Here is a 22246-nt window from a genome sequence, read left to right as displayed (position 1 = left end):
CTCACGTGACACTGCTTTTGCTCGGCAGAGCTGAGGAGCTTGTCAAAAGGACAATGTGTCCTTTGTCAGTTTATTCATGTACATCCCGCTGACGACAGCTTCTTCTTTTTTTTCTTTAGTCCAGTTTCTTCCATATAAAAATGGGCACTGAACTGCTTTTCAAACTGGAAGCAGCGCGCCCGAGGGAAAAAAAAACAACAAAAAACAGAACCCTCCACCCCTGTTGTCAGAAATGAACCAGTCCTCGCCGGAAGTTTCGCGAGAGGTCATTTGAGCCAGGAGGGTTCGGATTGCAGTAAAAGGCTCCGAGCTTGAGAGGTGAGCTTCTGTTCAGAATTTCCCTTCTTTCTCTGCTCACACAACTTCGGCGAGGTGGTGATTCTGTGCAACGACTTTGGTTTTAGAAAAACAGATCGGGAGTGTGTTTGTTGTGCTTGATTGTGGTGTCTGCAAGCCACGAAAACAGTAAACGGTGATTGTGTTGGTGGGCGGCACAGCATTCGTTGGAACGGCTAGGCAGTGATGCCTACTCATCGACCTACAGTGAGGGCGATGCTGACCGCGATTTCTCAGTGAGTTTTATGCAAGGTGTTACCGGAGTTTCTTGGCAAATGTACGGCCACCTTTTGTGCCAGAGATCGCAGGATATTGTTTTATGTTTATGAAGGTAAGACTTTGCATGTCGGGCTTGGTACGATGAGTTGTGTTTGGTGTCCCTGAGATGGAAGTCTGTGGGTGTCGGCGTGTGATCGGTGTGTTGGTGTTTTGGAGGCGTTGCAAAAAACCTCTTGCCCGAGAAGGATGCCCTATAGAGCCGCTGTGTATGTAGTTTGGAAGTGGAACTTCTGCAATAATTGGCCAGCCAGTGTGTGATAGGCCTGCTGGCTGGTGCTGCCGAGTTGCTGGTTATGTTGGTCGACTAGTTCTGAGTGCTTGGGATTTTGTTTCGTAGACTGACATACGGCGATTCGTTTATCGTGAATCGGTGCACAGTTGATAAGTTAACTACCTTACATATTTTAGACATTGGCTTATATGTGTATGGAAGTGTGCCAGTATGATTTTATTACATGCAGTGACAGGAGTTTGGTGCGTCTTTGATGCATCAGCAAAATTGTAGTTGAGCGTGAAGGGCAAGCACGTGTGTCAGCATTCAAAAGTCTTGTGAAATATCGGAAAGGGACGGAATTGCTTCATTTCAATAAGAGCAAACTAACTTTTTTCTGCAATATTTCTTTTTTCCCCACATTCATGTGCAGTGGTAATGGTACCGCAATCATGGATAAGCACTTGCAAACAAGTTTACACACACTCACATATAATATATTGATCATAGACACAATCAATACTCACATAAATTGAGAGGAATGAACATTTCACATTCATTCGCTTTTCTGCTTTTCTCTCTGTCCATTCCTCCAATGTATATAGGATAAATGATTTTTAAATATATGCCATGAACACCATATGCCACCTGTTAAACATGTCTGCCTAGAAGCACACACAGACACACACCACCCTGAAATGCTTACCTATGAACAATTAAGAAAAAAATGTTTTCATTAGACTTATTGGTCCTAACTGAATTTTTCGTTTAATACATTCAAATGAACATGTCTTGTCAGGTTCATCTTTCCATTTTATTTGTGCACCATAAATTGCTGATATACTTAGAACAAAACCGAAATTATTTAACATTGGAAAGAGATATAAAATGAGTTTTTGTCTCTACCCTGGGCTGTTGGAGAATTTGTATCAGTTGATGTCAAACTGCTTATACTAGTCATACTGTTAAAGTGCATTGTTTGCCATTCATGTCACAAACAGAACATTGGAATTTGCAGATGTTTAATCAGCAATGCAGCACTTATCCTGTGATTTTCAGCATTGGGTGATATAACTAGGATTGAATAGGTTTTTTTCATTTGATGCTGTGGTGGAATGATGATAATTATAATGTGTGTCTGTGTGTGTGTGTGTGTGTCACTTTGTGAAAAATGAGAAAATGATAAGTGTAGTCTATACTGTATACTGCAAGATAAAATTAAGAAAGAGCAACTAGTAAATCTGAAACTATGTGATGAAGAAAAAAAATGTACACATGTATGCCATTCTACTATGTGTGCGTGTGCGAGCATGCACGCGTGCGTGTGTGTGTGTATGTTTACCTGAAAGCTAAGATGTGACTTATGTATGCTTTGTTTGTTACATGTCACTTTTTGTTTGTTTGTTGTTTGTTTGTTTTTGTTGTTGTGTGTGTGTGTGTTTTTGGTTGTTTTTTTTTGGGTTTTTTTTTTTTTTGGGGGGGGGGGAGGTTGTTTTTGTTGTTTTTTTGTTCCAAAACATGAAAACCTGTTAGTGTTAAGTACTGTAAGAATGACCAGATGTTTCAACATTATATATGGCTGTTCCTTCACATACTGTGCTGTTTCTCAGACCTGGGACTACCATTCCACCTCCCCTGAATAGAAACAACAGCTCTGCAAGTAATTTAAGTTTTTACATCAAATTCAGCAAATGTCTTGTCAAGGTCACTTACTGAAAAAGCCCTGATCTGAAGTTGGATCAGAACAACTTAACTTGAATTAGTTATAAACAATTTAGAGTTCATGAACACACAGCATAGTTATACATTTCACCCCAGAGAACACACTCACTGTAGTATAATGACATGGAAAAAAGTAGACAAACAAAAATAATGGATTGAGTTCAGATTTGGCACGCTAGAACTGTACAACAGCTGAAGACAAAAACAAGTCAGGGCTATGTGTGTAATATGCGCACACAACATGAACATTAACATGTCTACAAAATTTGACTTCACGTTGGGTTAAGCAAGTAGACAATTACAGCAGTTGCTTGTGATGGTTCATGTCACTCATTAACAGTATTAAGCGGAAAACTCTCTCTCTCACACACACACACACACACACAGAGTACTCTGAGTCCCGGAGAGACAGGAAAAGGGACAGACAGGTTTTCAGGGGGAGAAAGACAGTGAGATTGGAGAGTTGAAATCTGTTTGTTCCCAAACCATAGAACTATTGAAGAAAGCTATACTTCATAGGTTTTGCATTATCATGTGCTAGTTTAAGTTATTTATATCACCACAGACCAACATAATGTTTAGTTTTGTTTTATTCACTTGATTTACAACTTATTAATGTGAGATGGTTTCCATCATCCATGTTCAGTTTATTAATCATTTTGAGGTGTTCACAATTTACTTGTACAGTTAAAGTAGGTATTTTAAAACATCAGCCCCCTTTTTTTAGTGCTCCCTTTCTACATTTAATTTTTTTTTTATCACTGATGTTTCAGAGTTTCTTCATCCACTGGCAAACATGGACAAAGAAAGGTTTTGAGTTCCTGTATAAACACTATAAAGTTCACAAGCCTCGACCAGTTGAGGGATCCTCTCTCTCACATTCTTATTCAGTCTTGTTGGTCTGTGTGTGTATGTGTTCCTTCATTTCATTCTTGATTGAGCCAGTTGAGGGATCCTCTCTTTCTTTTTCTTAAAATCAGTCTTGTTGGTGGTGTGTGTGTGTGTGTGTGTGTTACTCGCTAAAAAAAAGTCTCTTCCTTAATTTCATTCTTGTCTCAGAAAATCAGTATTTCCCCAATTGGGATATTAGGGTCATTTTACTCAGGTGTAAACTTGACTAATTAGTATGTTGCCTTCTTGAAGTCATTTAGCTTTTTTTTTTTCATCACTTGTCATGTTTTTTTCTTGTTTTTGTCCTTTTTCTTTTATCTGTTAATAAAGTGTTCTGATCTCTTTCTGACCTGCCTGGTCATTGATTTATAGATCCTCTTTTTTGGTACAGGTGTGTGGTCTTTATGCAGATATCTGGACTTGATTGTTTTATTCATGTGTGCCCCCTTAAAAGGGGTCTGCCAGATTCACTCAGTTGGTGTGTCATTTACCACTTCGCAGACTTATCCGCATTGCTTCACCAGTCAAACACAAACTATGAACACTGGCTTGTTCTGATGCCTTTTTGATGGTTATTGTTATTTGTATTAGTTGGTCCATTTCATGATACTTTAGATTTATTAAATAATTATAAATTTGAAATCATGATCCATGGTGGCCAGTTAAAAAAAAAAAAAAGTAAGTGAAGAGGGGGCACTGAGTTATGTGTTAGCGCAAGCATGATGCTATTTTTGCACCCAGAAACAAATTATACAGTTACTGTCTCACATTGGTGACCTTTGCTCTGCCCTGATTGAATTCATTTATGACAGTAGTTTGCATGAGATAGAGACAGTGTATTACCAGAATATTATTATCAAATTTATGTATTTTATATCCATCAAGGCTTAGTCTGCATGCATGTGAATTTAATGTTTGTCAAGAAAATGAGAGGTTAATTTGGGGCTGTACTTGCCATACTTGTAGTTGTACATGTACAGAAGTATTGCACTGTATACATATTACAAATATATCTATACATGTATTAGTTTGTTTCAGTGTTGGGTCCTCATCGGTCTGTTTTATATCCAAGAAATTTTTAGCAATTGCAGCTTAATTGAGATACAAAAATGGCCTTACATTGTCAAGCTTAATACTTGTTCCAGCCTGTGTGGACAAGATCTGCTAATACGTAACAAGTTCGTTCATTTCCTTGGCTGGTAAAGAATCTTAACCTAAAAACATGAAAGTTAAGTTCCAGAAGAAAAACACTGTATTTTAGCGTTCTGTTCCATTTGAGTGTGATGTTTGCATTGACAATATTGTAACTAAGGCTTTTTAAAATTTCTTCTGCTGCTCATTTGCAGCACTAGTGCCTCTTTGTCACATAGACATTGTTGTGTTGGTGTGTTGCAGGTTAGCAGTATGAGCCCCAACGGCTAGAGGGGGATGCCCCTCGATCTTCCACCCACGATACAGTATCCAATGAGAACATCCTCGCTCCGTACGCTCCCTCCTCCTGATGCAGCACCATCGCAGCAAATTGTCACGTTGGCACACGTACGGTACGGTCCACGTGCAATCAATGAGTATGTGGACAGCCCCCGTCCACTACCCATCCTTCCGCTCAAGTCCTCCCACATTGGGCTAAGCTCCTCATTGCCCCCGAGCCCCACCCCTGCTGCGCCAGGAAGCGGACATTCTCTCAGTCTTCCATGTCGGACCAGCCAGCGAATCTCCACAAGCAGTGGTGGGGTGGGTGGCGGGGGCAATGGGTCCAGCGGCGGAAATGGCGGCGGTGGTGGCAGCGATGGTGGTGTGGTGGTGTCAGCCCAGCCATCCAAGTCTCCTCCTCCCCTCAAGGAGGAGGGCAACAGTGGAGCCGGAGCAGGAGGAGGAGCAGCAGCAGGAGAGCGAGGAGCTGGAGGAGGGGAGAGTCACTCCTCAATCATCTGCACAAAATGCGGAAAGTGTCGCTGTGCAGCGTGTGCGGAGCCGAGGGACCTTCCAGCAACATGGTGCTGTGGTGAGCGCTATGAGGTGAGCGCCCGTCGTGTGGTGGACATCGGCACGTGCTTCTGCTGTGTGCAGACAGCATTTTATCACTGCGGAGCAGAGGAGGACAACTCTTGCTATGATAATCCTTGCGCTTGTGGGGGCAGCAAGTGTTGTTCACGCTGGACGTGTCTAGCTGCTGCAGCCATGCTCCTGCCATGTCTGTGGTGCTATTGGCCGATGCGGGGTTGTTTAGCGGCCACAACATCTTGCTACAACTGCTGCAGGAAAAAGGGCTGCCAGTGCTCGAAACGACCAGCAGACAAAACTGCCTCACATTCTCAGACAAGACGGTTGTTGATTGAATCAGACAGTTCAAGCGCATGAAGGTCTTCAATGCAGATTCAAACTACAGTCCTGGAATTGGAAGAATCTCAAGTTGGATTTTTTTTTTTTTTACCTTTAATTTTGGTGATAAAGCGGGTTGTTGAAAAAGAGATGGACTTCATCTCTGTCACTGTACAGGAATGGATACCGAAGCCTCAGTATTCGGGCAGGCAGAGGTGGAGGATGTACAGAGTGATGCACAAAACTGCTGTGGGAGAGAGTGCCGATGTGTTCAGTTCGTGATCATTTACCTCAATACAAAAAAAAAAAAAAAAAAAAAAAAAATGTTCAGAGCTTTCTCTTGGGGGGGGAAACAAGAGGCGGCTCAGATGATCTGAGACTTTCATTTGTTTTGTGGTTGTGCAATGGAGTTTTCGTCTTCTGTTCTCTGAAGTCTTGGATTATTTGTTCAAGTGTTTTGGGATAACAGATTATACTTTTTCTGCTTTGTGTAGTTGTACATATTTTTTTCTCTTTCAGTGTTTTGTCCATTGATAACATAAAGAATATTTTGCTATAATTAGGAAACGACAAATTATTAAAGTTTTTGAATACCCTATGTTGTAGTCATAGGATATTGATAAGTTAACCTGTGTTTGCTGCAAATGACAGATGTATGTACGTACTCTGAATCTTCAAAAAACAGAAGGGTGGGGGTCTGAAATGTTATTAATGTGACTAGTAGACTCCAGTGAGGGGGGTTGTGGGATGCTTTTTGACTCTTTTTCAACTTATCTGAGGTGAAGCCAGTCTGTGAACACGTTAAAGTGCTGATTTGAGATGCATGAAAGGATGCGTGTATCTGTGCAGAAAACTAAAGAATGTACAGTTGCTTGGAGAACTTTCTGAGGAATGGTGTGTTCTGGGGTGTGGGAGGGGACTTCTTGGTGTTTGGCTTCTTGTGTGTTGGAGTTCTCAGTTCCTGTGTACAGAAGACTGTGGAACTACGACACCAGGTTGTTTTTGTGTGTGTACATGCTACTGTGCTTTCAGATTGTCACCGGAAATGTGGCTCAGGGTCTGTGTGATGTGCTGTCTGCTGTTGGGTCGAATCCTGTTCACCTCCCTCTCTCTTATTCTTAGCCAGTTGTGTCATTGAAAAATTACAAACTTGGACATAGGACTTCCAGTTCTGGAGGTGGTTCACTGCAGATATTAGTTCTGTCAGTTCCACATAGGACTTCCAGTTCTGGAGGTGGTTCACTGCAGATATTAGTTCTGTCAGTTCCACATAGGACTTCCAGTTCTGGAGGTGGTTCACTGCAGATATTAGTTCTGTCAGTTCCTGCATGGTCCAGCAGATCATGAGCATGGAGGGTTCTGCTTTCTGTTTAGAAATGGTGAAGATTTCTAAGGAGCTTGCTTTCTTTCCCCTTTTTTTTTCTTCTCCCCAGTTGATAAAACAGTGCACAGGACAAACTTTGTTAGATGGTTTGTTTTTTTCCTTGTTTTTGTTTTCATTTAGTTACCCTTGTTTACAGAATGGTTGTCATCATAATGCAGTGTTCTTTTCGCAAGAAGGAGAAAAATTAATGACATTTTTTTAACAACCAGCTGGGTAACGATTCATGAGTTTTAGGATGCTTTTAGTATTTAATTCTAGTGTGTACTTTGGTGTAGTGCCCCTTTTACTTCATTTTATGGCTAAGATTTAAGAAACTAAAAGCATAACTAGGAATAGAATTTAATCTGAAATGAAAATTCAGTATGAAGTGGCTGTAAAGATCCTTGTAAGCTGCTTCAGATATGTGCACTAAAGAACAAAACCAGATGCTTTTATAATGTCAGTTGAATTTGTCCCCAATTGTTTGTGTGAATAAGTGGTCACTCCAGAGTTATGTAGCTTTAGTGGGAGAGATGATGACAATCTAACTTGTTGTTCAGGTCATTTTACCAAGATGACATGTGGCAAGTTAGTTTGTTGCCATCCTTAACATCAATTGCAAAATTAGAGGCAGTTGTTCACCTTGGCCTGATTGATTTGTTGAAATGGAATGCTGGGATATGAGTTACTTTGTAACCCATCAGGAAGGTATCAATGATACTGTTTTGTTTTTTGTTTTCTCTAAAAGACAAAAAAATATCTAAGTTCTGTACAAATTAGTGTCTACCTTTTGGTGAGACCCTCATGTCACTGAGACTGGTGGGAAAAAAAGAGAGCAAATTTTAGAATAAGTTTTCATGGCTGACCAGTTTCATGAAATCATAGCATTCTAAACCATTCTCTGTTGTGGTAAGTTGTGAAAAAGTATTTATAAAACTATTTAAATTATTCAGCCAAAGCATAACCCTGAGCTGTGCCTGTGAAAAATCATTACAGTGGTGATTTTTTAGGTTAGAACATAGGAATAGCATTACTGTAGATTAGGGGATTGCTTGAGTTCTGCACTGCACATTAAAACTTTGTACAGTTTCAACAACAACCTTTGTATAGTTTCAACAACAAACTTTCTTGAAAAATCTTTTAACGTTTTCTTTTCTTTTCAATGAACAATGGATGCTGGTAATAAAATGAGTGGTACTGGTACTGAATTGTTACATTATGTGCATCATATAGTATACATACATCATACTTCAAACTTTGTGAAACAATTAAAAATACAAAAAAACCAACATGATATATATTTTTTGTTGATTATTTGTCATTAGTTTTATTGTCGATATACTGGTCATTGTCACAGAGAAAAACAAAAAACCAAGCATTTGCTGTACATACCATGATGGAGGTAGGAACAGAAAATGGGAAACAATCACTTTTTGAGCTTAACCTGCCATCATAAAATTGTTACTTTCCATTGTCTTCAACTTTATGTTCTGTACATCTCTATGACATGTGATGTCAAAGAATTGGCATTGTCATTTGTGTCATACAAACGCTGTGCATTATGAATCATGCATCTGCCTGCTTTCCATCATTTACTTCAGGACCTGACAACGTCAGTCACAATATGAAAACAATAATTTATTACTCTGGTATCTGAGTTTGTCATGAGTGGCAAACTGGTATTTGAGTTTGTCATAGTGGCAAACTCTTGAGACAATGTGTTGTGAAAAAAGTCTGTCAAAGTTCAGTTATTAAGTGTTAAATGTTGAAAAAATTTTCTTTTTAAAAATCTTTTTTTAATGTGTTGTGTAAACAGTAAAGTAATGCTTTCCACAATTCATCTTTTAGTGTTCAGTTTGTGCTCTCACCGATCATTACTATTATAAGTGATTGACCATAATATTAATAATTATCATTTGTCTGGTAAATTCTGAAAGGATATGTCAAGTATCGCATCATAGAATTTGACTTGGCTTATAATAATGGTATACAACACATTAATGGTGGTTCCTGATGTGAACTGGTTTGTGCAGAATGATGGGTTTAATGTTTCAGGTTTGCAGAAATGTATTAATATTAATTTCCATAGAATTTATGGAACGGTTATTTCTTGTGGATGGTTTCTGTTACTTAATATTAGCTGGATTAGAATACATTCATATAAAATGGGTGATAAATTTATGTTAAGTTGACTCATTTATGGCAAAAAGGTTTTGATATCACACACAAAAAATGTAATATTTCCTGGTGAGAAGTAACAGCCAGAATGACTTGCGTCCTTTCAGAATTGTTCTATACCAGTACCATGGTTTCATAAAATTTCCATTCTACACATTAAAACACAAAATAACTAAGAGTATTTAAATGCTTGGGCTGTTTTACTTACTAATCCATACCATTCTGATTCTGCATGCATACATATTAAAAATAATTAATAGAATATGATGATGATGAATCCAGAGAGATCAGGTGTGATACATTGACTGATTTGCATATGATGCAAACAGGTGTAAGTCTAGAACCTCAGTTCTGACCATTTACATCACACACACACACACACACACATATATATATATATTATAAAAAAATAAAAATAAAAAAGACAGAGAGAGCAGAACAAACAACAATGTAAAATAGCCTCATGCCCAAACAGGTTTGAACAGATCTAGAGATCTGCAGATAATGTTGCAGATGAGTTGGGGTGGGGTGGGGACAGCTGGGATCTGAAATGCAAAATATGTTTCAGTATTTTATATAAATAAATATCGTACCTATTTCAGACAGTTAAAGAATAATCATAATTTGAAGAGTTTTAGATCAGCTGATTAAATTTGGCGTAACTTTGGCTTGTTTAGCCTTGATGACATCACTGCTAATAAGGCAGTTCAAGCAGTTTCTGTTGTGCATGATGCATGAGTACACACACGAGTTAGTTGAAGGAAATCAAGAGAATACATTTTCAAAGTAACCCTGAGGTACATGGTATCGATTCACAAGTTTACCTTTTCTTCATATGTTGTTAATTAACACTTTTTCATGATGATAACAGAAGCTGTTTAGTTCCACATTCATTGAGCTGTTACTTAAGCCGTAAGACAAAACACCTTGTGTTATCCTTAATGACTTTTTCTCAGTTCCAGGGGGTAGGAATTGAAAAGCCTGTGTTGGGAATGGACTGGTAGATCCTTGTCACCAGGATTCTGCAGGTGATTCATTAATGTGGCAGGTATTTCTGCAAAGTTTTATTCATGGGTCACTTCAGGTAGTGTGTCCACAAACACAGTGGTGTGGTGATGCTGAATTTCATTCTGGTAACCGCAGTGCTATGGCAGACGAACAAAACTTAACTCTGCTGCAATTCTTGAGCACTCCTCTTTTCCCCTGTGTAGACCTTAATATTTAGAACTTTAACTGAAGATGTTTACTGGTTTTGTTTTTTGTTTTTTTCTTGTTTTTATTTCACACTGTAACATGTTGGGTGTTGTGACCAATTATTCAAATCATCAATTATCATGTCTTGTTTTGTGTAGTATTTCTTGTTAGAAATCATTCAGTACTTATTGTGGTGTCATATATTACTTTTCTTCAAATTTGTAATGAGTTAGCCATCACATACATGTAATTGATTTTCCATGGTGTCACATGAACTGTATGGAATCAGGAAATTACGGCTATTGGGTCTTGCATGATGGGAAACTTCTTGAAAAGATTTGGGTCTGTTTATTTTATTTTATTAATTTTTTTTAAGGGTTTTGATGCTGCTTTGGGGATTCTGAAGATGTTTCCTGCTTCTCATCTATTGTGAATGTCTTTAGCAAGTCGGTGACTGTATCTTGCAGGCAATTACAGTGAATTAGCATTGGAAAGGTGAATATATCTGAAGGTAGCATTATATGATTCATTCAATATACATGTACTGCTTTCGTGCATTCATGGAATGCTAATATATGCACAGACTCACCTTTTGGAGCCATGGGAATATTTTTCCTGCTGTCTTAAAGGTAAAATCATCAAAATCTTTTTTGCATGCTTCTGGGTTTTTTTGTTTCATATTTTTTGACTGCACCTTAGCCAGAGCAAGATTGTTTTTTAAGCCCAGAAAAAACACTTCCTTAAGAAGTGTTCAGTTGTACTTGTTTTAATCTTCGCCATTTTATGTACCTCAACATGTTTCATGGGTCAAAAAAGGTCAGTTTTACACAGTGATAAAACTTAAAGTTCCAGCATTGTTGTCCATGCTTATTGGGTTGAAAGAGACCCATACCAGTACTGCCTGTGCTTTGTTGTCAAAATGGACCCTTACATGTGTGTAGGAAATGGGTCTTTTGGATCAACAAAGCAAGGTGAGGACTGATTTCTTTTAGACCATATTGTTTTGGTTTTTATTTTATTTTTTTATTTTTATAAAGAACTCTTCTCTTGTAGAATATAGTAATTAACATGATCATTTAAGAATTTGAAGGTGTCCAGGAATACAAGCATGTAACTCTTTAGAGTAGAAGAGGAGACATGAGCTTTAGAAATAACTCCCCAGGGTCTTCTTCGACCCTTGATGGGCAGTGAGGGTTTAAAGGGATTTCTCTAACACTTGGAGAAAAAAACTGTATGTTAAACCTTTTTTTTAAAAAGTTGTTTATATGTGTTCTTCAGAGTCATTGATTTCTTTTTTCTTTTTCTTTTTTTGTACCCAAATAGTACCAGCTTGTATGATATGAAATAATACATAATCATCTGAGATATGCTTGAATTATGTATTGAATTATGCATCCCAACATGAACAAAATCATCAAGACTTCCAGTACGATTTGAAGATAACAGAAGTGTCTGTATAGATTACTTGTAGTTTTAAGAAAAAACAGGATTTTTTTGTTGTTGCTTTTCCTCTGTAGAAATTTGTTTATTTTATTTTATTTTTTAGAGGTTTCATCATGATTTCGTTACTGAAGAAGGATGAAGTAATGCACTCAAACAGAGGCCCCATGTTGACTTTTTAAATTTCAGTTGGAAAGAAGAAATGACACTTTTTTCAGTTGTTTGGTTCCTTTTGAAATGACTCACCTTTTCAGTTTTTGGTTTACCTTAAGGACATGAGGTTCCATTCTGGTATATGTATTTAATCTGTACGGGTGGAGGTGGGAAGCAGGAGTCTGAGCCTGCAGGTACCCTGTCTCTGAAGATGTGGCTGAACTGGCTGGGAATTCCTGTGCTCTTCAGTCTCTTGTACGTTGTATCTGTTGAAAGTATGGGATCATTCGATTCATACCTGTACAGTGTGATAAAGTGTATATATCTCTATATAAATATATGTTCATGCATATAGTAGCAGAGACTGGATGATAGATGCTCTGGTGCTCAGTTATTCGCAGTTGTATATATATATATATATATATATGTGTGTATATATATATATATATATATATATATATATAATAAAAGTCTTGTTGCTGTTGACGGTCATCAATTCTGTCATGTTGTTTTCTTTTTGTGATTGTGACTGGATGAATGGCTTTTATTTTGAGACCAGGAAGAATGGGTATGTTTGTATGAATCGTGAGTGTATGTGTGCCATTTGTTATACATGAGTGTATGAGTGGGAGAGAGTGTGTTTGCATGCACTGATACATCCTTCATAGTTAATTGCCTGCATCTTACTCAACAGATAACACACACACACACACACACACACTACCAACCGAAAGCTTATTTGCACACCCACTTTTCTTTAACCAATCAGGCTAAAACTTGGCACACAAACATAATGTTTTACCAGTGTCCTCGATTCTTTCCAAATTAGATATGCACCTGTTGCTCAAGCGCGTAGAGCGAACTGAAATTTTGTCAAGGTGAGTCACTGATGATTATGTATGTGGAATCCAGTGGCTGCATTGAGAAGGAAACAAGTTCTGGTTGTATCGAGAAAGGAAGCAACCATTGGTTTTAATGGAAACTGAGCAACGATTGGCAGTGTTGGAAACTAAGCAGCCATTGGTTGCTCAAATTTCTTGACCAACACTTGCATGTGTCCGTATTTGTCAGGTCAAGCAGACGCCACTTTGTGAAAACGACCTTGTCGCCAAGGAAATGGATGTCCCTAGCATGAGTCATTGTTATTCTTTCTCATGGATAACAAAATTATACTTTCCCGGCTCACATGATAAGGTACCTGTTCTATTTTCTCCTATTTCCAAGCCTGCTGCGCCATATTACCCTTAATGTCAAAACTCTTTAGTGTCAGTAACACAGACAGAGCAGCTGCATTTGGTATTTGAACGTGGAATGCACACACACGGTAAATTCCACCTCCGATACCACACACACACAGAGACACACACACACACACACATACCATTCGCAAGTACTGTTTCTCTGAACAAGTGGCACTATATTGGAATGGATCAAGACTTTTGAACTAAAAACTAACCATGCCATCTGTTATAGAAAAAAAAAATCTTTCCGACCAGAATGAAAGAGTGCCTGAACTTCGTGTTGATTTGATGGAAATATTTTATACAATCGTTTTATACGTTTCGGTTCTGCAAGTCTATGACGCTGACTGCGTGCGTGTGTTATCAAACCATTTACCAGGTCATCAGTGGTGCTACTGCGGTCGTGAGACTACGAGATGGAAGAAGAAATAAGCCACCCAAGAACTCTCAGAGGAGCAACGTGCTAGAGCTGAAAGGCCGATGATTTTCATCCACATTTCTTAAAATAATTTAAAATCTGCGCGCGCACACACACATACACACACACTCACAACATGCATGCGCGCGCACACACACACAAACCCGCGTGCACTTACATGCAAGCAGACATGCATGAACACAACACAAAATGGCCCCAAAAGTACCAAATGGCTTGTCAGCCCAAGAAGGAATGCAGTAGTTTACGAACGTGCCTGCAAGTAACATGCACGTATACTGATCAAAACAATCAGAAAGGTTATTTTGATTTTTAACATTTGATAATAGTTAATCTGGGTTTTAACAATTGAAAAAAGTTATTCTGGTTTTGGCCTTCTTTGCCTGCCCCTCTCTCTCTCGCGCGCACACACACACACTCACACGCGCGCTCCCCCCCCCCCCCCCCCTCCCCAGTTCTCTTTCTCCCTGTAAGTTATATCTGAAGTTATGCATTATAGCAGTTCACAAAACTTCATTGCAAACATATAGGTTTCATGTAGGTCATGAATTAAAGGGAGAATGTCCATATTCCTCCATGTCTATGTTCCTCCCAGGTCCCCTCCCACACCCACTCACAAAAAATTGGTAGGTTTTATTTGGGCAGTGATCAAATCTGGTGAAAAAGCTTTTTTTTTTTTCTTCTTCTTTTTTCCTTTTTGTGTGTGCATAAAGTATTCATAGAGCAAAAGGATGTTAACGTAAACCAAGGTACATAACACACACACACACACACACACACACACACACACACAAATTGCTTAGTGGTCAGTATTGGTCAGTGACTGATAAAACAAGACCTAATATTTCACATGATAAAATTACACCTCATTTTGGGTAGTAGTAAGTTGTGGTCAACAGTGCTCACCGCAATGGTTAGCAGTAGTAGGAGTAAGTAAACGGTAAAATCAAACGCATTCTAAACATTTAATGCTCAACAGTGGTCAGTTAGCGTCTGCCATCCAAAATGTGCTAGGACAGCAACGGGACAAAAAACTCAAAATTAAATTGGCAAGCTGGGGTCAGTAATGGTCAGCTTGGGGTCAAATCCTGTCAAGAAGTCCAAATTTTGCACAACCATCGCAAAGTAAATCAAACTGAACAATGTTTGTGGTAATCGGCGGTCAGTAGTGGCCAGGCACCAGTCAGAACCTGGCTGGCCATCATAACGATGCACAGACACGGCAAACCAAAGCAACACAAGCACTTTTGTGTTGTGGTCAATGCTGGTCACTATTGGCCCCAGACGTGGAAGACACATTAAAAAGACCCAGAAAACGTCATTTTGGAGAACTAGCATAGACCTACACCACCCAGAAACTATACTCCAAAGCGACCAGTGCGGTACTCAAACAGGGTGCTGTTGGAGAGCAGTAGTTCCATAGGCTACTTCAGATGGAGTTCGTCAAGGCTGCCTTCTGTCTTCCACGCTGTTCAAAATATTCCTAAAATGCATCATGATCATGACAGACGTGCTTAAAGATTATGTCAGCACATCAGCATCGGAGGAAGAACTATCACGAATCTTCGTTTTTACAGACGATATCGACAGATTGGCAGGGAGTAAGCAAGAACCCGCCCAGATTTAAAGACTTGATGAACATCGACAAGATACTTATGGCATGGAAATCAGCGCCAAAGAGATTATAACTTGATCATTGGCCAGCCACAACACCATCATTGCTGATTTAACTGTCCATGCACAGCAGCTAGGAAATGTTCAACAGCCCTGGAATCTGTCATCAGCAATGAAGGTTGCAAACCAGAAATCCTCTCAAAGTTAGAACATTGAGCTGTCGGAACTTAGACCTGGCGAAGTGACGTATATTTGGCCGAACACAGATCTGGGCTGGGGGACATAAGACTGACCCCGATTTAACTTTCCGTTTAAACTGGAAATCAAGAGAATATCAGAAAGAGTGGATTGGGAAATAACGAGGGAGTAAAATAAATTAGTTCTCGTCTTTTCAAGATATCTTGTTTGTTGCGTAAAAAAAACTGCACTGAAGCAGTAATGGAACACACATTTTCCCTTCCTTCCTTATTCACACACACACACACACACACATGCGTATGCACACACACACACACACACACACACACACACACACACACACACCGACTTTCAATATTTCAAACCGAATCCGGTTAACCTGACCTTTTCACAGGGATCAGTCAGTGCCGAAATCTACACCTGCAATTTCCTGTTTACCCCCAATCCAGGGCGTTGATACCACAGGCTCTTGAAATCTGTATAAATTTCGCGTGGACTGCAAGAGAATCCGAACTTGATCTGCAACATTTTATGGAGGGTAAAAGGATTAGTTACAAATTTCTTTTCGCCGTGCCCTCACAAAAAAAGCATTCAAAGCAGAAAAAGAATAATGTGCAGGAGGAAGAGGGGTGAAAAAGAAAAGAAAAGAAAGGACAAATAGAGAGAGAGAGAGAGAGAGAGAGAGAGAGAGAGAGAGAGAGATATGCTTGTTTTCAAAGACTGAAACACGTTTAATTTAAATAAATAATTTATGGTTTCTCTAAGTTTTCACTTTCATTTTCTGTTACATATCTCTTGTAAATCGTGGATTTTGTCAGTATTCTTTCTGTTTTCTTCTCTGAAACCTTTTTTTTGTGTCTTATCTTCATTGTAGCCTCAATGGTGTTGCTTCGTCGATCTGATACCAGCCTGAGCTTGAATTTCACTCCTAATTGATTAATCAAATAAATTTTCAAAACTATGTCTTCGAATTTGACTCTGCTTGAAGCATGTCAGTACAAACTGGAATAAAATGTACACCACACATGCGTCTTCTCTTTTTCTTTATCTTTTCTATGGTTATACAAGCACATGCCAATTAGAATAAGAATGGAAGTGAAGAAAAGAAAGAAAAACTTATATTTTCCATTATACTCGACTTCGTTAATCAAGGCAGATTGTAGCATGCATCACATCGGCGTTCAATAATTTAAAGACAATGGTGAAAAACAGCGATTAACTCACACGCAACATTGTTTATGCAGCTGTTTGTCTTGGACCGGGCACACGCAGTTTTCGCGCTCCTAATCAAAAAGTCGTCTGCTTGTAGGCCTTGTTACGAACACTGGCGCCGCCTTGAATCAATGACGCAGGAACAGAGTATTATGCTCATTCCAACCACCAAAACATACACACTGGCATGAATCTTTTCGGATAAGCCGAAGCACACAAAAAATCATTACCCACAAAATTATAGAAATTTTGAAAGCAAATAAGGGAGGCTAGTGGGGGGCGTTACATTTTGTTCTGTTTCAGTTTCGATTTCTCAAGGAGGCGTCACTGCGTTCGGACAAATCCATATGCGCTACACCACATGTGCTAGGCCGATGTCTGACCAGCAGTTTGGTCAGGCTTTGCGTGCATGCATAGGCTATATATGTTTTCATATCAGAGTGGATTTCGGCTACATAATTTTGCCATCGAACAACACTCTCGTTGCCATGGGTTCTTTTTCAGTGCACTAAGTGCGTGCAGCACACGGGACCTCGGTTTATCGTGTCATTGGGGGTTACTGGACTTGAATTTGATACAGATTCAGTCGCCAGGACACCTTGCAGACATCTTGCCAAGTCCACAGAATAGTCTGCAATGATGTGTTTGTTCAGTCTGTGTCAATCGAAGAATCGGTCTTTGATTATTTCAGACTACTGGAATCTTGTATGTATGTATGTATGTATGTATGTATGTCTCTCTCTCTCTCTCTCTCTCTCTCTCCACACACACACACACACACACACACACACACACACACACACACATATATATATATATATATATATATATTTATATGTATATATATATTCTTTTTTTGACTGTATCTTGGATTGATGTTTTGTATCTTATATAATTTTGTATTAAAAAAAAAGAAGTAAGCCAGCAGAATAACAGAGACTACATTCCCATCTGTTAAACAAAAGATTATTTCACTATTCCCAGTAAACCAGGTTGTTGTTTTTTCTGTTACTAGTAAAGAATAACATAACATTTTCATTTGTTTAAGCAAAGACTGATCTAGAGAGACCCCACCAGGCAGTGAATGAAAAAGATGGCTCTTCAAAAAAAATAAAAATAAAAAAAATAAAATAAAAATAAAATAAAATAAAAAAACAACAAAAAAAGCCCGGTGAATTCCAGTACCTGTGCTGCACCAGCAGCTTGCTGGCCTGGCTTTCGGCTCTTTCGGCCAGTGCAGTAGAGATAAGATGATGATGAACCCATTCCTGCTCTCTCTGCAACTGCTGTTAGTTGTTGTTGTTGTTTTTCTTCTCCCCCTCTCCCCCCAACCCCCTCCTCCTTCCCCGCCCCAACCGCAGCGGAAGCCAGGTATTATCTTGTCTGTAGACTTCCTAGATCTATGTGTGTGTGTGTGTGTGTGTGTGTGCGTGCGTGTGCGTGTGTGTGTGTGTGCGCGCGCGCGTGCATGCGTGTGTGTGTGTGTGTGTGTGTGCATTTGTGCCTTAGTGTGTGTGTGTGTGTGTATGTGTGCATTTGTGCCCGTGTGTGTGTGTGTGTGTGTGTGTGTGTGTGTGTGTGTATTTCAATTTCTTTGTGTATACCCTTCCCTCTCTTCCTCGCTGTTTGCGATTGTCCGTCAGTCTATTTGTGCATGACAGTGTGTGTGTGTGTGTGTGTGTGTGTGTGTGTGTGTGTGTGTGCTTTCGAGAGAGAGACAAAGAAGATATGCTAGGGAACTTGTTGTGGGATTCTTTCATTCATACTGCATTTCTGAAACGTAACCCTGCACTAACACACACACACACACACACACACACACTCGCGCGCAGATTTCAGTTATGTTTCAACGGAAGCTGTTACGGAACATTTTATATACTGACATTCATCAGTAGAAATCCAGTAGTGGTGTAGGGGTGTGATGTTTTATTGGAAATTGCCGGTGTATTTCCCCCCCCCCCCCCCCCCCCAAAAAAAAGACACCTCCAGATCCTTTAACACCTCAGTTGTCAATTACTGTATGAATAATTATGTCAGTTCAGCTCAGGTTAATCAAAATGGGGGTTGGGGGGGGGGGGGTGAGTGTGGGGAAGGGGGGGATTTTCCCAGTTCATACGCAGATGTGTGACGATGGTGACGGTGACAGATTAATTTATTTGTATTTGTATTTCTTTTTATCACAACAGATTTCTCTGTGTGAAATTCGGGCTGCTCTCCCCAGGGAGAGCGCGTCGCTGTACTCCAGCACCACCCATTTTTTTGTATTTTTTCCTGCATGCAGTTTTATTTGTTTTTCCTATCGAAGTGGATTTTTTCTACATAATTTTGCCAGGAACAACTCTTTTGTTGCCGTGTGTTCTTTTACGTGCGCTAAGTGCATGCTGCACACGGGACCTCGGTTTATCGTCTCATCCGAATGACTAGCGTCCAGACCACCACTCAAGGTCTAGTGGAGGGGGAGAAAATATCGACGGCTGAGCCGTGATTCGAAACAGCGCGCTCAGATTCGCTCGCTTCCTATGCGGACGGGTTACCTCTAGGCCGTCACTCCACACTTAACTTATTTACCTGTCATGGGTTTTGTCAGTGTTTCGTTTTACCTATTATTCACTCAACATTGTTTCCCAGTTCCTAAGAGTCTATTTTGTTCTCTGCTACCCCCCGCTCCCCTGCTCTTCCTTGCACTTTGTCCGTCTTTTTCTCTATTCCTCACTGTCTCTCATTTTCTCTCTGCCCCCCCCCCCCCCCCCCCCCCCCGCACCCCCACTCCCTAATCCGCACCTCCCACTTCTCTTAGTCTCTCTCTCACTCGCTCGCTCGATTGATTGATCGTTCTCTTTCGCTCTCTAAATGAAATCATTGTACATCAGTTGGCTGTTCATTTCTGTAAAGCATTTAAATGACGGTATTCATATATAACATAACAATTTGAATACGGTTTTGTTATGTTCATGTACCTTCTGATGGGCCATGGCCTTATGAATAAACCATCTCATATCTCAATCTTATCTGTCTCTTTCTATGCCGTGCGCGCGCGCGTGTGTGTGTGTGTGCGTGTGCGTGTGTGTGTATCATGTGTGTGGGTGTGGTGTGCGTGCGTTTGTCGGAGTGACTACCTTCTTATCGTGTTTTCGTTTTACTTTTTAACACTCGCTACGCTTTTTTTGCCTTTTTTATTTATTTTTATTTTTATTTTTACAAGTCATCTAAAGAAAAGGGAACTGAAGATTGAATTCCTTCTCAAGTCACTGGGCCCGCTTGTCTGTTCGTCAGCGTGTCAGCTCGCTCTCTCTTTTCTTTCTTCCTTCATGCTATCTATTCAACTTGTAGAATTGGCCGCCTCGACAGCCGTCGCGGCTACCCCCCGACCCCCACCCCTTCCAGGCTCTTCACTCCCCTCCCCACCCCCTATCCCCTATCCACCTCCGCCCCGCTACCCCCCCATTCATTGCCAGAAGTATGGGACGCCTACGCTGAATGCACTCGTTGAAAGAAGGTAAAAATTTCGCAGTGTGGTATCTGGTGACAACCGACCCTCTTCAGGCAAACCGCCCCAAACAGATCTTACAAACAGGATTATTACTGCAGGCAGAACAGCTGGCCACGAATAAAAAACGGACCTGAGGCATTGAAGCGACACTAAGTCACCTGAACAAGCAAGCAAACACACAGACACACCCGGGGCGCGCGCGCGCGCTCGAACACACACACACACACACACACACACACACACACACAGACATACACACACACACACACACACACACACACACACACACATAGAGTCACACAGACATGTAACATTTTACGTGTATGACCGTTTTGTGTACTTTTACCCCGCGATGCAGCCGGCAGTCGTATATAGTCTGTTTTTGGGTGTGTGCATCAGTGCTGGGTATGTTCTTGTTTTCCATAACCCACCGAACGCTGACAAGACACGGATTACTAATACGTGATCTTCAACTACGTGCGTAGTGCGATTTTTTACGGCTTGCGTTTTCACACGAAGGGGGTTGAGGCACTAGCAGGTCTGCATTTCTGCACACGCTCCATGTGTGTGTGTGTGTGTGTGTGTGTGTGTGTGTGTGTGTGTGTGTGTGTGTGTGTGTGTGTGTGTGTGTGTGTGTTTCAAAGACGAAAAGAAATCAGAACACTGAGATAGAAGAAGCTGAAAGGAAAGAAAGGAGTCACAGACAGACCACATGAGAGGCGAATGAGGAAGTACTACCCGCACCAGACTCCCTTACACTAATTTGTGCCGTGCGTCTTGCTTGCCCGCAGTAGCTTTCCACCACGTACGTACGTACAGTCAAGGCTGGCTGGGGTGCGTGCCATTCCTCATGCGCTTCATCCAATTAGGCATCAGTGCAGCGTTAGTCTGGATGCCAGGGGGGCTCTCAGGCCACAGGGGAGTCTGGCCACCAGACCGCACACCTGAATCTCATTTCTGAGACATCACACGCGCGCGCGCACACACACACACGCACGCACGCACGGACGCAAACACGCACGCACGGCCACACACACACACACACACACACACACACACACACACACTCACACACGCACACACACACACACACGGCACACACATACTCACACACTTATACACACGCACGTACGTACACTTGCACACACACACACACACACACATGCAGGGAGAGAGAGAGAGAGAGAGAGAGAGAGAGAGAGAGAGAGACGTAAACACAGATTTACACAGGATTGCAGATACACGCACTGACGGACGCACGCTCACTCACTCACTCACACACACACACACCGACACCGACACACACACACACACACACACACACACACACACACACACGGAGAGACAGACAGACGTACAGTGAGACCGAGAAATGTCCACACAGAGAGAGAGTGAGAGTAAGGGTCAGAAAGTGAGGAAAGCAAGCGCTGGCGAAAACACACACACACACACACACACACACACACACACACACACACACACACACACACAGAATAAACACAGATATATATACACTGCAGATACACACATCCTGACGGCGGGTGCGCGAGCGAACACACACGGCACACACAAAAAATGTGCTCACTTTCCATCCCTTCGTCCCTGTCTGTCTCTATTACTCTGTGTGTGTGTGTGTGTGTGTGTGTGTGTGTGTGTGTGTGTGTGTGTGTGTGTGTGTGTGTGTGTGTGTGTGTGTGTGTGAGTGTGTGTGTGTGTGTGTGTGTGTGATGTGTGTGTGCGTGTGTGTGAGTGTGTGTGTGTGTGTATGTGTGTAAGCGCTTGATTTCCACAGTTTCTGACCCTTGCTCTCTCTCTCTCTCTCTCTCTCTCTCTCTCTCTCTCTGTGTCTCTGTCTGTCTGTCTGTCTGGACATGTCTCTGTCTCACTGTATGTCTATCTGTCTGTATCTCCGTGTGTGTGTGTGTGTGTGTGTGTGTGTTGTGTGTGTGTGTGTGTCTCCACCCCA

At 40.8% G+C, this 22246-nt stretch overlaps 1 protein-coding gene across 7 annotated transcripts in view; it reads left to right on the top strand.

Moving 5' to 3' along the window:
- The window catches only part of LOC143283777 (uncharacterized), a 58942-nt gene extending 46397 nt beyond the window's left edge, over positions 1 to 12545 (top strand). For 3 of the 7 annotated variants that reach the window (XM_076590132.1, XM_076590131.1, XM_076590129.1), the window contains exon 3: positions 4835 to 12545. In XM_076590132.1, the coding sequence (XP_076446247.1) occupies positions 4868 to 5800 (933 nt within the window). In that variant the 5' untranslated portion in view covers positions 4835 to 4867 and the 3' untranslated portion in view covers positions 5801 to 12545. Of the gene's footprint in view, positions 1 to 291; positions 668 to 4834 lie in introns of those variants that run through there. The other 4 variants (XR_013055449.1, XR_013055448.1, XM_076590133.1 and 1 more) reach the window with 4 other exon arrangements.
- The last annotated feature ends 9701 nt before the right edge of the window (positions 12546 to 22246 follow it).

The sequence above is a fragment of the Babylonia areolata genome, chromosome 7 (genome assembly GCF_041734735.1).
Source record: "Babylonia areolata isolate BAREFJ2019XMU chromosome 7, ASM4173473v1, whole genome shotgun sequence".
NCBI lineage: Eukaryota > Metazoa > Mollusca > Gastropoda > Neogastropoda > Buccinidae > Babylonia > Babylonia areolata.
This window is presented reverse-complemented; position numbering and strand designations above follow the sequence as displayed.